At 26.8% G+C, this 16,214-nt stretch overlaps 2 protein-coding genes across 3 annotated transcripts in view; one reads left to right on the forward strand and one right to left on the reverse strand.

The window, feature by feature from the left end:
- Positions 1–4,640, forward strand: part of LOC119688105 (EF-hand domain-containing protein D2 homolog) — a 48,761-nt gene extending 44,121 nt beyond the window's left edge. For both annotated transcript variants that reach the window (XM_038102753.1, XM_038102754.1), the window contains one exon: positions 4,072–4,640. In XM_038102753.1, coding sequence (XP_037958681.1) covers positions 4,072–4,486 — 415 coding nt within the window. In that variant the 3' untranslated portion in view covers positions 4,487–4,640. The remainder of the gene's footprint in view (positions 1–4,071) is intronic.
- A 5,775-nt stretch (positions 4,641–10,415) lies between these two features.
- LOC119687960 lies at positions 10,416–15,430 on the reverse strand. Its single transcript, XM_038102525.1, has 3 exons — positions 15,058–15,430; positions 14,800–14,844; positions 10,416–14,518 (listed from the first exon to the last, which is right to left on the reverse strand). Exons 1-3 carry the CDS (start codon positions 15,373–15,375, stop codon positions 10,868–10,870), a joined length of 4,014 nt encoding a protein of 1,337 aa, XP_037958453.1. The 5' UTR covers positions 15,376–15,430; the 3' UTR covers positions 10,416–10,867.
- Positions 15,431–16,214: the final 784 nt, after the last annotated feature.

The following is a 16,214-nucleotide window of genomic DNA, read 5'->3' on the forward strand; positions in this document are numbered from 1 at the left end:
ATGGTTTTAAAAAAAATTATAAACAATTTATTTATTAAAATGGACCATATTAAAAACAGACCATAAGCAAGTCATACAAGGCAGTCATAAAAGCAGTGCCCAGAATGACTAATAGCTTTCATTAAAACATTTTTAATGTGTTTAGCTGTTAATATGAAAACATAAACAGTGTTTGCATACAACAGCTGTTTTTTAAAAGCGTTTAGTCAGTGTGAACACCACTTTTCGTTAGAATAGTTTTAATGTGTTCAGCTGTTTGTATGGAAATGAATAATTAAAAAAAATATTTGCATATTTGCATAACAGCTGTTTTTCAAACTCGTTTAAAGGATCTGAACACCACTTTTCATTAATACCAGAGCTTCAAATATTATTTGAATTTTTCGAAGCATCGAGTAAATTTATGCTCGAGTTAATTTCTGGACAAGTATATTGATATTTGAGTATTCTTCAAATTTGAATATGTATCTGCACCCCATATACATCAAAACACCAAAATATAGTTATTTATATATCAAATATTTTATAATTTTTAATAGAATTCATGTAAAAATCATTTTATGGACATGGTTATTCTCGATCTTTACATAATATCAATAATAAAATTCGCACACTATCGCTAAAAATTAAGACTCTGATTTGCAATCGCAATGGACCTTAATGGTCTACAAGTAACCTTTTTGGTCTGCCAGGATAACCTAACCTGTATATTATTATAAAAGCACAGGTTTTTTCCATAAATTAAAGTATTAGTTTCGAAAATTTTTAAAACAATAGACATTAAGATATTTTATTAACAAAGATTTTTCCACACACAAAACGATCAGTTTAAAATAAAATATGTGTAAACAAAGAAAAGGAATATACGGATGATTTAAATCAAGCTTGTCCAAAGCACGGCCCGCAGATAATATATGTGCGGCCCGCGATATATTTCTTATCTACCACAATTACTCTAATTTTCCCTTGATATATTTTGGCAAAATTACATTTTTAATTAAACATTAATAGGATACCGTATCCCAAAAAATGAATTCAAATGAATAAATTAATAAAATTAAATTTAACACTATCACCGTATTATCCAATAAGACCATGAACCATGTATGTACTTGTTTCTGCGAGCCTCCAATTTGCACACTACTTTGTATTGGACCGCGAACGTGTCTGGTATGGACAGCCAGGTATGCTATACAAAAAAGGGAGTGTCTGCCTGTGAGAAAAATCCAAGCTAATTGAGGAATAATATTTTCAAACTTTTTAGTATGTACGATTAAGTATTTCAGAACGAAATTTATTTATTTATTTATTATATGATAGCGTAAGGTTGTTTTTAAATCAAGCATGCTTAAACTAGAACATATTGTTGTTTGCATATACGTTAAAGAACTATGTGAGAGTTTCGAAGAGTGACATTTTGTGCAGGGATTCATACTCGAACATTTTGAAATAATAGTTAAAATAAACTCAATTAGTTTGCGTCTGCATATATACCATAAGTTATAATACGCTGAAATCAGCTTTGAAGGCAACACTCTCACATGTTTTTAATATGGGACACACGATGATATCTGCGTCTGCATAAATAAGTTATAATGGACTGAAACCAACTTCAAAGACAATACATATTCACATATTTTCAATATGGGTTAACACATGAAACTTCTCGCCGAATGGTTTTAATGATGTACCTGGTAGCATCTTTATTGTTTTGATACCTTATGATATAAAAGTATGTATGTTTATTATTTAAGAGGATTTTCGAACAGTAGTAAACTATAACAACAAAAAATTTTTTTAATATTATTTTAATTAATTGAATTTTTATCTGACCATACAGCTGTTGCGAGTATTGCCAAATACCCATTATCAGTGGTATTGGGAATAATTCTTTTATTTAATTATTCACGAATAATTTTTTGAGAGTACAAGTACCAGGAACTGAACTAGTGCCCTGCCAAATTTGAAGCTCAGAGTCAACGCTCCTTAACCAACTGACCCAAAGCCGTACTTGACTTTTATGTTCGCATATTTTTGTGGAGTTTTTGTTAATTTGCTGTGAAAGTTTTATTAACAAATTCACTTGCTGTGTTTATATTAGAACGAAATCATAAAACAGCTGTAGAATAATTGAATTAATTAATTTTATTTTTAATTTAATTTTAATTGTTAAATATCAATACTATTCTGTTTGTAGAGGCATTATTTGGAAATCATAAACCAGCTTTTTATTCAAGAAATATGTTAATAAATTGAAATCAATTTATATGAGGAGTTGAGGAGCGTTTTTTTTTTCATCAAACTATTAATTACTATATTTTTATACTTACCATGATAATAGGTTTTATATTAATAACGCATATATATAATTAAAAAAAATCTATGCTTAAATTATTGACGTTTTCTATTGTTCTTAATGTCATTCAACCCAAATTAGAAGTAAAATCAAAAAAAAAAAAAATAAATAAATAAATAAAGTCAGAGAGCAACTTTTGATTTTGCAATATTTTTTAAATATTTTTTTTTCTTGTTTTACATTGTATTTACGGTTTTCAACAACCACTGTTCGCTCTCTTCCCAGACCTCAGCCAACTTAGTTGCTTCTTTGTTCCATCGTAATTGTTAAGGCAGGTCATAGGCGCTATTTATACGCTTTGTGCGGTACGTTGGCACAAGCGCTTATGCAATTTGAATGTGAATGACCCACATTGGCACGTGAAATTCAAATAGTTTTTTTTTAAATACCGATTTCTGCATACATATCTACATACATACATACATATGAATGTCAATTATTGTAAGAATGGCAATGCATTTTTCCTATGCATTGTAATTGTATTTAAGAATGCAATTATTTTAATTACAATAATTATCTAATATTAGTACGTTTTAACCACCGGGGCGCGTCATACTGCGAATGACACACTCAAATAATATATTTCAACATGGCATACGCTATAGTAAGAAAAACCTGCTACTATATATACCGCAGACCTCTCTTGGAAGTCTTACGTTTTTAAACAGACGTACATATTCTTAGATAAACAGATAAATTATTACATTTACAGTAATTCCCCCTATAACATGGTACCCTTATAACGCGTTTTCATATTACGCGATTTTAATCCCCCGTATAACACGGGCATACCCCCATATAACGCGGGGAATGCATATATTTGTACAGTTCATAATTAACTTCGCGTATCTTAACACGTGTGTACACGGGGTAAACGGGAATACCTTTATAACGCGGAACCGCGTTATGCACCGCGTTATAGGGGGGGATAACTGTATTTATTTAGTTGCAATATATGTATGTACAAGAACTGTAAATATCGGTAATGTTATTCAAGCTTTACTTTCTACCCACATTCCACTACATAAGATAATGTTCAAATTCTGGCGCAAGAAAAAGTCAAACACTCTCGTTGAGGTGCCTCGTAAAAATATGAATTTTGTTGAGGGTTTATTTACGAGTCGCAGCCAATTAGGGAAATATGCTAACAAATTTAATATACCATTAAATTACAACTGTCGAAGTTTTGGGGAGAACGAGGAAAATGCCTCAAATCTACTTTATTATTGCCCAGTATATGCGCGGCATCGACTGATCATGTTGGGCGTTTAGTTATTTGAGAATTATGACCAATTTCAGGACCTCCCTATAAAGAGAATTTTAGATTTCTTGTTCGTTAACATAATAGATAAATAGGCATAATTACATAATTAGATGCTTAGAATCGCCGGTATAACCTAATCTTACAAGGTTGACATTAAAAAAATATTTGTTGTAAATAATTATTAATATTATTTACATTTAACCAATTAAGGAATTGTTGATCAGTATATATACACATCTAAAAACTCGAACGATATTAACATATGGTAATTTATTTAATTATTTGTGTGTTAACATTAAAATTAATTTTAAAGTTAACTAAGAATAATAAACTATACTTCTAGGTCCTTCGCCCTATTTTAACATAATCATTTACTGCTCTATATAAAAATTTTTATCGAAATCTTACTATTCGAAATCTAACTATTGAAATCTATTTCTTATATTTACAGATACGATACTGGTTGTGATGGTTACTTAGATTTGACTGAACTAAAATATATGATGGAGAAGTTGGGTGCACCACAAACTCATTTGGGCTTGAAACAAATGATATCCGAAGTTGATGAGGATCATGACGGTAAAATAAGTTTCCGTGAATTTTTGCTTATTTATCGTAAGGCACAGGCTGGTGAGTTAGATAAGGAGTCTGGACTCAATCAATTAGCACGTTTGACAGAGATCAATGTTGATGAAGTTGGTGTTAGTGGCGCCAAGAGTTTCTTTGAAGCCAAGATTGAGCAACAATTACGTACGAATAAATTCCATGACGAAATACGACAAGAACAAGAAGAACGTCGTCGTGAAGATGAGGAACGTGCTAGTCGCCGACTACAATTCCAACAACGTGCTGCTATTTTCCAGTAATTTCCACATTATATTATATATATATATATAATCAATAACGTTGTGCAGAAGTATGAATGCGTGCAAGTGGGCGTTAAGCAATAAACATACATATATTTTGCTATGTTTTATATTTTCTACAATAATATTTGTAATCCACACTCAAAATTGTAACAAAATTATTAAGAATACAATAACAATAAAAAAAATTATTTTAACTTTTATATAGAATATAGTAAGATCACAATTAAATATGTATATCATAAATATAAGAAGCAAGCAAAAAAAAAAAAAATAACCTATAATATAAACTATTCTATTGTCATATAATTACATTTTAAATAATTATTCATACTATAACTAATATTGCAATTGAACTTCGATTGGTCGTTATGATTGGAAACTGATATTTAAAGACCATATCTAATAAAATTACCTTTTTTCTTTGATTAGTTTTTTAAGTAGTGTACACCTACTACTTGCCTTTTAAACTATTGAAATAAAATATTAATTTAGTATTTTATAACACATTTTTGAAAAAAATACAGTTTTCTCAACGATGTGGATCAGGTTGCATCAAGATAATATTATTTTTTATAATGTAGTTTCTTATGTTTATCAAATAATTAAAAATTTATAAATTAGAAATCTATAACTTCAAAACTTATCATATTCACAATTTCATCTTGGACTAAATTGATTATAAATCAACGGATATAATATGTTTAAAATCTACATAGGGTATATAGATATATATAAAAAAACGTTTTAGTAGAGTTCATTAATCAAAACATATCTTAAGACCGTCAACAGAATCATTAATGCGCGGCGGCTTTTAATATAAATTTCAGCAAAGCAAAGCCTACTACTTTATAACCATTTTTTAATATATACTAGACAACATTCTACAAGTCAAAGAGTTCTGTAGTACACAATAATTCACAAAGAAATTGATATCATCTAATTTGGTCTTTAAGATTCTTCTACTAAGCTTACAGTAAAACAAGATTCCTATAAAGAACCAAGAATTCTGAAAACTCATTCACTGTTTAGTTTACTAAAAATTAGAGTAATCATAAGTTTTCTCTGGTCGAGGGATTTTTTATTCCATATCATCAAAATCATCATAACTTCTATATATACATGAGCAACAATAATAATTTCCAGAAATACTTTTTCTGTAATACTGGTTTTTTAATAGAACTTATTATAACGCACTCTTTGATATTGTGGACATTGCGAAGATAAAAAATATTAACATACATTTTTAATTTATTGAAAAAAGAAATATTAAACTAATATTAATACACAAAAATGCTAATAATAAAAATACCAACCCGGTTTTTAACTATAAACTTCATAGAACCCTTCAATTATTCTTATTTTAATATAAAAATCAAGTCACTAATAATAGAGCTAAAATAAGATGGATAAAAAAATTTGAATTTTCTTAATAACAATTCACCGTTCGAAGTTCAACTGTAAATATATTATTAACTAACTATATTTATAATGCAAACATTACAGACACATTGATATATATATATATCATGTACACAATAAAAAACAAAATCTATTTTTAATTCAATTTTAAAAATATATAAATGTATATATATATTTTTAATGTTTTTTGTTGCAAACTTTGATTGATACCAAATTTTATAATTATTTTTAAAATTAAAGCTAATACTATATTTTATAAAAATAAGCTAAACAGTTTTAAACAATTTTATAATAAGCAAGTTACTTTAAAAAAAAAAAAACTTACGTCACAATTGTTATTTGAGTGCCATTTTATTTTTATTCTTTATTATTATTAAAATCATACAATATATGAAAATTATAAATTTAAAAAATATATATTTTAAAGTTTATATATTTCAATGTTAGTTGCTCAAAAAAAATTTATGTTGAAACTATTTACAAATATATATATTTTTGATATTTTTATATTTAGTTAATTCAAAAATAATTGTCAAAAATTATTTAAAAAAAAGTTATTAATTAAATATGTAGTCTTGGTGATAACATTTGTTAAAGCTTTGTTCTGTTTGGTGTAAAATTTTTAAATTCAAAACAAAAATTTATTATATAGTAGTAATAATTATAATAACGAAAAGTATATACCATAACTATTTAAATATTGCACTTGGAATTTTATTTTAGTTTAAAATTTAAAAATTTTTTTAATTTAATTTGTTGAAAACTTTTTTCTTTGAATTTTTATTTTAAAACTCTTTTTTTTCATCATAACAATTTTTCTTAATTTTTTTTATTATTTAAGTTTAAACTATTATTTTTTTAAAATTTATTTTTAATTATTTTTTTTAAATTATTTTTTTTTAAATTTTAATTTTTTTTATTTTTATCAAAATAATTTTGTTTTTCAATATATGCTTATTAAATAATTTTTATAAATACCAGTATTTCAGCATATAAATTAGTTAGTTAAATTAAAATACATTAATTTGTTCAAAAAAAGAACTAAAACAATATATTGTCATTAATAAAATATAATATATACAATAAGTATATAAAAAGTATATATTAAATATAGTATAAACGCATCAATATTAGTGATAGATTAAGAACTACAATTACAACAGTATAAATAATCGTGTATATAAAACAATTTCTAAATAATTAAATACATTTATTAAATAAAAATATAAAAAATATATAAATTATAAGTTTTTTTCTATGTGAGTTATGAAAACTAATTTTGATCTTTCCCTCATACATACGTATAGAATACACAAGACACATATTGGTAATATATAAGATACTACCAGTCAAAAGGAAATACTTCTTCCATCTATTCATAGAAGTTGATGAAAATCAGGATTGTACATTTCGGTATGCAAAAAGTTATGTTAAAAGTTGTCTGATTTCTAAATCGACCAATGAAATATATAATGTAAACTGTTTGTTCCGATTTGCACTGACTTCGAATATCAAAATTTCTAATTTATTCCTTTTACTATTGCTCGATAAGTTTTTATTATAGTTGTAAACTGTTCCACCGAAAAAAATGAGCGGTACTGGATCGTTGTTGTAACCCACCGGGTCCTGCTTGTGGTGGTGTTGAACGGTACTTGGTCGTTGTAGGTAACGAGTGTCTCCAGGACATAGACCCGACCGTTCTTGGAACCGGTACTTGATCGTAGTAATCGACTGTTTTCAAGGATTTCTGTTATGGAATATATTTTTATTCTTGTTGATATGACCTTAATAGAAATTCTAATAGTTCAAGGCAAAGTAAAAACAGAGCAAAAAATAATCCGGGAACAACTGCTTATATTAAATATAGAAACGTAAACTCAACAGTTTAAAGAGATAAAAATGATGAGTCAGGAATAGGAACATATCTAGAAAAATGATATAAGAAGTAGAAAGAATCCAAACCTCCCCTATTCAAGAGACAAATTTGAAAAAGTTCGCATTGTTACTCTAATAGTTGTATATAGAGCAATAATTATAAAGATGATTTATGTTGTAGTGTGTTGAATTTCAGTAAAGGAACACATTAACAATCTTTACATTAAATTATTTACACTCAATTAAATAACTCTTTACCCTACGAAAGGAACCGTAGGAATCCAACAAAAAAATGACAACAATGATTACCGGTTTTCAAAATACATACTGAAGATTGCTACTGTCAACAATACGGTTTATTACAGCGATTGATAATATTATAACAATAACCTTCTAACTTATATTTGCAAACTCCTCCGGTTATATCCTAGTCTATTCTATATATGTATACAATTGATCCCAGGAAAAAAAATTGGAGATTTTTTAACCTACTTGGACGAAGAAAGCTTATATTTAAATCTAATATGCTACCACAGTTATTGTAGGGTCACAAAATACAGTTCGAAACCCACATTTTAAAAAAGATTCAAACTTTAATAAATCGCTTTTAAACGACGATTTTTAGATTAAATAGAAGCTTATACTCATCACACTTCAAGCCACGATTTGCAACTGGAAGTAAGAACCAATGAAATATGCTATTGAAAAAATACTAATGTGATCAGACATTTCATTAGAACCAGCAGGTTGATGTATATGTGTGTGTATTGCAATCTGTATCCACCAATGTATTTTCCAGTTTTTGAACTTCAACAACAATGATCATCGGCCCTTGCTCGTCGCAAGTTAAGATACAAACTTGGCCACACAACGAACTCTATAGATTTTAGAAAACAAGGGTTTACACTAATATACTCTTATATACACTAATATGCTCTAATACGCAGCTTGCAAAATCAAAGCTTTAGTAAATAATATAACGATATGAAAAGTTCAATTGATTTTCTATCCTTACTGGGAATTTTCATTGGGTGGACTTTCACGAGATTTCTATTTTAATGGAAATATGTATTATTAAAAAAATATATCTGTATCTTGCAAAGTCTTACTAATGTAGATTCAGGATTACAAAAAAGTTACAGTAATTAATGGCTTCCAGTTCGTCAATCGTTCAGATATCAACCCGCACTTTAATTTATTATTTATAGCCAACCGATTTTTTTAACTAAACTTCTACCAATAATTATAATTTTTTCTTATTTAAAATAATAAAAACACATTTTATATTTAACAGATTTGTTTTTCCGTAATTTATATTTAAAACAAAATCAGTTTTAAGTATAATATTTAAAATCACATTTGTACTTTTACATTTTATATTTACAACTATTTACAGCCAACATTATTTTTGTAATACAAAAATATATTAATTTTTTAATAAGTATTAATTTGCCTCCAAAATATTCTATTCATTGAAATTACAATTTAATTTAAATCTGTATAGATCTATATATATTAAGACATCTTCATAAATTAATAATAGTAATAAATAAATAATATTAATTTTAAATAGAAATATATCACAAGTTATATTAAATTTAAAAAAATTTTGATTATATAAGGTTTATATATAAAATTTATATATAGACAAAAAACTATATATGGTATATAAAAATAAATACAAAAGCAATATAGTTTTTAAATAACAAATACATTCAGAAAAAAAAAGTTAAAACAAAACCATTAATAATAAATAACAAATCAAAACTATATTTTACGTTGCCTTATACACTTAAAAATGAACAATACAAAAATGTAATAGTGGATAATAACACAAATTATTATAAATATTGCAAATATTTTATATATATATATATAAAATTTTGAAAAATTTTAATTAAAAATTAATATGTAAATTTAAATTTAATTATAATTTAAAATTTATACATATATTAAAATTTATATATATATTGAAATTTATATATACATTGAAATTTATATATATATTTCAATTTATGTATATATTAAAATTAATATATATATATATACAAATTTATATATATGTTTCAATTTATATATTTAAATCTGTGTATGTGTATTTATATATACATTAAAATTTATATATATTAAAATTTATGTTTATATTAAAATTAATATATATATTGAAATTTGTATATAAATATTGGAATCTATATATATATATTAAAATTCATATATATATTGAAATGTATATAAAAGTTATATGCAATGTATGTTAGATATACATTATATATAATATGAAACATATATTTAAAATTAATACAAAAATTAAAATTACTATATAAGTTAAAATTAATATACATAAATTAAAAATATGATTTAATATATAAATATAATAATAATATAATAATAATATAATAATAGTATAATAATAGTATAACAATAATATAATAATAATATAATAATAATATAATAATAATATAATAATAATATAATAATAATATAATAATAATATAATAATAATATAATAATAATATAATAATATGTAATAATATAATATAATAATAATATAATAATATGTAATAATATAATATAATAACTAATATATACTGATCAAAATTTATAAATATATTAAAATTTATGTGTTGCAATCAAACTTTTTGCTTTTATTGTGTTTTGTTACTTAACAATATCAAATTCTAGATTTTAAATTATAGAGTACACATTATTTTTCAATTATTAAAAACTTAAAAACACGTAGTTTAAAACTATTGTTTTGACAATCTGTCGCTTGTGATGTCTACACGGACAGTTATAAAATATTTGTGTCCATTCTTATGCAGTCAGCATAAAAACATGTCTCATATATTTACTTTATATAAAAATCGTGTGTTATAATAAATAAATAAATAATAAAAGTTAAAATTTATATATGCGCCAACCTAGCTGACAATTGATTGAGCGAAATCGGATGTATAATATATATCTATGTATGTGCAATTTATAATTGAAACATATCACATCCATTTAAGGTAACTTAGTTTAATTATATTTTTATAGTTATGAGATTATGTGAGCACATCTGAGCGCCTTTAAGTGTTGATATTACGTATTGTCTTTACGATTAGTGCTCTTCTTATAGCTTTTTTTGTGTTTACATAGCAGCATATCGTGTTTAAGACTAAAGGGTCTTGAACACACATTACATTTGAACGGTCGTATACCCATATGAAATACACGTACATGCTGATCCATGCCATGTTTTCGTTGGAAGGTCTTTTCACATAAACTACATTTGAATTTACTATTCTCGTGGGTTATAGAATGTTGTTTTAAGTGTTTCTTGTACTGAAATTCCTTCTGACAAAATGAACATTTGAATGAACCGGATTTCTTTTTTGTTTTACGTTGTTTTCCACTTTTTTCATTATTTATATTATTTACAAAATGCTTAAGTTTATATGACACCTTATTCTCAATAATCGAAGATTTTGTTTGCTTATTTACAGTCGCCCTTGATTTGTGTTTTTCTTGTATACTAGACACTTGGTATTTTGGATGCGATAAATTAAATACTGTACCATGACACATATATCTCATATGCAGATTACGAGCCTTTTTATTGTGAAAAATTTTATTACACCTATAAACGCAAGCAACTACAATTCGTTTCTGATTATTGTAGTGCGACATTTTCTTATGGTCTATGAGTTTTTTAATATTTCCAAAAATTTTCTGACACTTGTTACAATGTAATAAATTTTTGCTATGATTAAGTCCAGATCTCCTCATTTGTATTTTTGATTTTAAAAGACGTTTAAATCTATTGCTATCAAAATATTTCAAATCCTCCTTAGATTCAATTCCTTTTTTAGCACGCTTTAGATTTCTGTTAAGCTGTTGGAAGACTTGAGGTTTTATTTCCTTTTTTTTCTTCTTTGCTTCTGGGGCACAGATCTCCGTACTCAAGGAATCATTACTATTTGTACTTGGTTTGATATTTTTTATCTGCTTATATTGTTGTTTATCTGTTAAAGATTTTTTGGAAACACGTGCTTTAGTTAATTTTTTGATGTTTGGATTTTTAGAAGTACGATTGCTTGTTACTATTACATCATTATTGTCTTCCAGCTTGTATTGCCGCATATTTGTTAAGGATCTTTTAGACGTCCATGAAATTGTTTTTTTTCTCCTTTTAGCTATAGGAGAAAAACAATGCAGCTCATTGTTTGCTGTTTTTCCACTATTTTCCTTTCGCTCGGATTTTTTTGAATTTGTTGAACCTATTTTTGACAATTTTGAAGTGATGTTTTTTCCGGGATCTGGGAAAACATCATGAAACTCATTCTTTACTCTTGCTTCAGTGCTTTTCTTTTTCTCGAATTTTATTAAAGTTGTTGAACGAATTTTGTGCAATGATGAAGTTGTTTTGTTTTTTCTTGGATCTGTTAAAACATCATGATGCTCTTCGTTTGGTTTTACTTCACTATTAATCTTTTGTTTGGATTTTTTTAAATTTGTTGAACGAGTTTTGTGCAGTGTTGAAGTGGTTTTCTTTTTTCTTGGATCTGTTAAAACATCATGGAGCTCTTTGTTTGCTCTTACTTTACTATTTACATTTTGCTTGGATTTTTTTAAATTCGTTGTACGATTTTTGGGCACTGGAGCAATGATGTTACTTTTCTTTTCTTTCTTCCTTCGCTCGGTTTCTGTTGAATCTGTTGAAGTGATATTGTGTTTTCTTGCATCTTTTAAAACATTATCATCAAACAACATCATGTTTGCTGTTATATCTGTAAATCCCTTTCGCTCAGGTTCTTTTAAATTTAATGAACCATTTTTTGTTGTCAGCACAGTGGCATTATTCTTTCTTTGATCAATAAAAATTTCATGCAAATCGTAGCTTGATCGTCTTTGATCACTTTTCTTATGCTTGCACTGTTGTACATCTGTTGAAAAAGTTTTGGACATTGGTGGTCGGGTAACTAGTTGTCCTTCACATTTAGAACTCTGAAATTTATTGCTTGTTGTTGGTTTAGTATTATTTAACGAATCAGATTGCGCTAAATCTGTTAAGAAACTTGTTGACGCTGGTGCAATGTTATTGTTTTTTTTCGAATCTGTAGAAATATAATGAATTTCATTATTTGCTGAAGTTTCACTATTTTGTTTTTTCTCCGAGTCTTTTAAATCTATAGAACAGCTTGTGATTACTCCAGTGACTCCAGTGGCATGATTCTTATTTGGATCTATAAAACTATTATGAACTTCATTGTTTGTAATTGTGCCATTATTTTTCTGATGACATTGTTTTAAATCTACTGAACCATTTATTTTCTTTGAATTCTGCAAACTATCCCCAAAAGTATTATTTGTTGTAGGTTCAAGATCGTCGTTTTGCTCAGTATGTCTTGCTTGTGAACAACAATTTTGAGATGTTGTTGTCTTACTATTTTTAATTGAATTATGATCTGGATTCTCAATTAAATCGATAGCCTTACAGAATTCATCAATATCAATGCTATCATTAAGTATATTTAGTAGATTACCTTTCTTTATAATTGAGACATCATTCTCATTATTTTGAGTCATCACATTTGCTGTTGGTATCGTCACCATTGGTTCTTGATGGTGAATAGCTCTATAATGTTGCGTTAATGCTTGCACACTGAAGAAATTTGATTGGCAAACGCAGCATGTTTGTAAACAAAACGCATGTGGAGATTTTACTATACTTTCATTCAGCACAACAATATTAGGTTTTGTATAAGGTTTGTTGTTCAGTAGTGGCATTGCTTGTTCAGTAGTGGACATATCTCGCACACTTGTTACAAAAAGATTTTTTGATGTACTTATATTGGTATTAACAGGAAATTGTATTGAAGAATCTAAGATATTACTTATCGAAGTTACGATAGGTTTTAGAGATCGGCAGTTATCATCATTATTATTAATTGATTGCGATATATCTTTAACATTTAAACTTAGATTTTCACTAATTGTATTATCGCCCATATAATCTTCCGTGTTCAGCATATCTTGACTATCATTTTTTTCAGTCTTATAAACATTTCTTATTTGACCTTCATACTTTAACTCTCTTGCTACCTCTACGTAGTTATGCTCTTCTGATATTAACTGCTGTAATAAATGATTATTTACCACAGCAGCGGTTTCATTTGGTGGTGTATGTTCCTCAAAGCCTTCCAAATTCGTATTACCATCATCGTCAATAATATTTATAAAAGGATCATCTAAATTGACTATTTCCATAATATCGCAATTATTTATTATATCCTTTGTATTAAGCGTAGATAAACTATTAAATGGAAACTTTTGCTCAACATCACAATCGTGATCGTGCTCAATCGTATCATCAAATCCATAATCAAAATCTTCCTCATATATATCAGATACTTGCTCTGCACATTCCTGTTTAACTCTTGTAATTGGTTCTTGTTTTATTTTTAACTGCCGTTCATTAGATTTACTTGAAATGTTGCTTTTTGACACCTTTTGGTTCCGAATAGCTTCGGCTATTTTATGAATAAATCGATTTAAAGATTCTATGTCTTCCAAACAGTTACTGCATACTTGTAACAAATCATTATGTTGGATATTAAGCAATGGCAAGCATTTTTGTATATATTGAAAAATATTGCTATCGCTTACAACTGATAAGTCAAATCTATTATTATTGTAACACAAGCAACAAAATTGTTCAACTAATGGATTAATTGCAGTATTTGTAAAAACCTGTGTTGAAAAAAAATTATAGGCATTAGCAGCGAACCATTTTAAATAAAATTAAATATCAAGTTTCTACAGATACCCGAATCTACTTTGACGGTTAAAATTTAAAATTTATTGACGTTTAATTTTTCAACACAATGAGCAAGCTAAAACAATATTCATAGAGACATAAACATATATCATAAGCGTCTTCATTGGTTTAACTGTAGTCCCAGATATTGTAGAAACTCATATTATTAACAGTGCTTTTCATATTACCATATGTTGCACAACTTAAAGCTTACCTCATGTGGCATTTGTTCCACATTCTTACTTGGTTCATGTTCAACCTAAGATGCATAGAATTTATCATGTTGTGAATACAATAAAAAGTATATAATTACAATGAAAACTATCTTAATGAACACTTCTCTTGGATAGATAAAACCAAATTTAGTTTTATCTATAGTCATTATTTGTTTCAATAATAGTGGACTATTTTTGAGATGAGTGTCAACTAAAACATGTTTTCGCTGTAACTTTAATGTGCCATAGCTACATACATAGGACTTTGGTGGAGTGTACACTTCTTTAATGCATATATTTTCATTTTCCTGTTTTTGATTGACGTATGTTGTAATTGTCGGAAAAGCATCTTTTTTAAGTGTCTTCCTTCCATTTAAATTGCTGAAGGCATCAGTTACAAAGTGACGGCAACACACTGTACTCCACTTTGAGGGTGTCCAATCCTTAGAGCGACCTATAAACTCCAACCATTTTTCCAATAGCGCGGGTCTTTTTATTGGAAACTTATGATATGAAATACTCCCCGAATGGCTATATCTATCTACACAATCCGCTACGCAGCAAAACGCTGGCATTATTGAAACAACACAACAATATACAATAATGCAATTGATTTGCTATAAACTTCATTTGAATTACTAAACCCTGCCTACACTTACTAACATTTACATGATTGACAGAATTTAATTTGAGTTGGCTGACATTAAATGTATTCTTTGGTTATTATCAAATACTATGTTCAGACACACCTTATTCTATGTTAAGGCATTCCTTAATTTACAAAAATCTTAATTTCATCTTCGTTTTAGCAAAATCAAGTTATTTTTTCCATACAAGATTTAGTTTTAAAGTTAGAACAATATTAAGGAGAATGGCCTTAATTTCGTTAAAACGAAAGTGGATAATAAGGGACATTTCAAATGCATTAGATAAATGCAGTTGAAATATAAATTTATAAAGCAAAAGATAAATTTCAAGCAAAAGATAAAGTTGAGATAACGAAAAAGTGACATTTTTTTTAATAAATGTCAATGATAGTTGACTTTAATAAAACCGGAAAAATATTTTGTGCAAATTTTAAAATTTTTGAAATTGAATAGAGAAAATTGTAACTATTATTAATTTAAAATAGAGTAAAAAATAATAATTCACATACCTGAAATCCACTGAAGCTAATAAAACCACTGAATGTCATCCTTTATGGTTATAATAATCAATTTTTAAAATTTCTCCGATACAAATGGTGTTTAAAGGATGTAATTTTTAACATTCGATTTGTAAACAGAAAACATATGATTTTCCTAATTAGGGGCAGTAATTTACCATATAAAGAGTTTTCATATGAATCAACTCATAAATAAATCAACTGATTTAAGGCGAAAAATGTCAAATGCAACTCTTACAAATAAACTTT

The sequence above is a fragment of the Teleopsis dalmanni genome, chromosome X, assembly GCF_002237135.1.
Source record: "Teleopsis dalmanni isolate 2A chromosome X, ASM223713v2, whole genome shotgun sequence".
Lineage (NCBI taxonomy): Eukaryota > Metazoa > Arthropoda > Insecta > Diptera > Diopsidae > Teleopsis > Teleopsis dalmanni.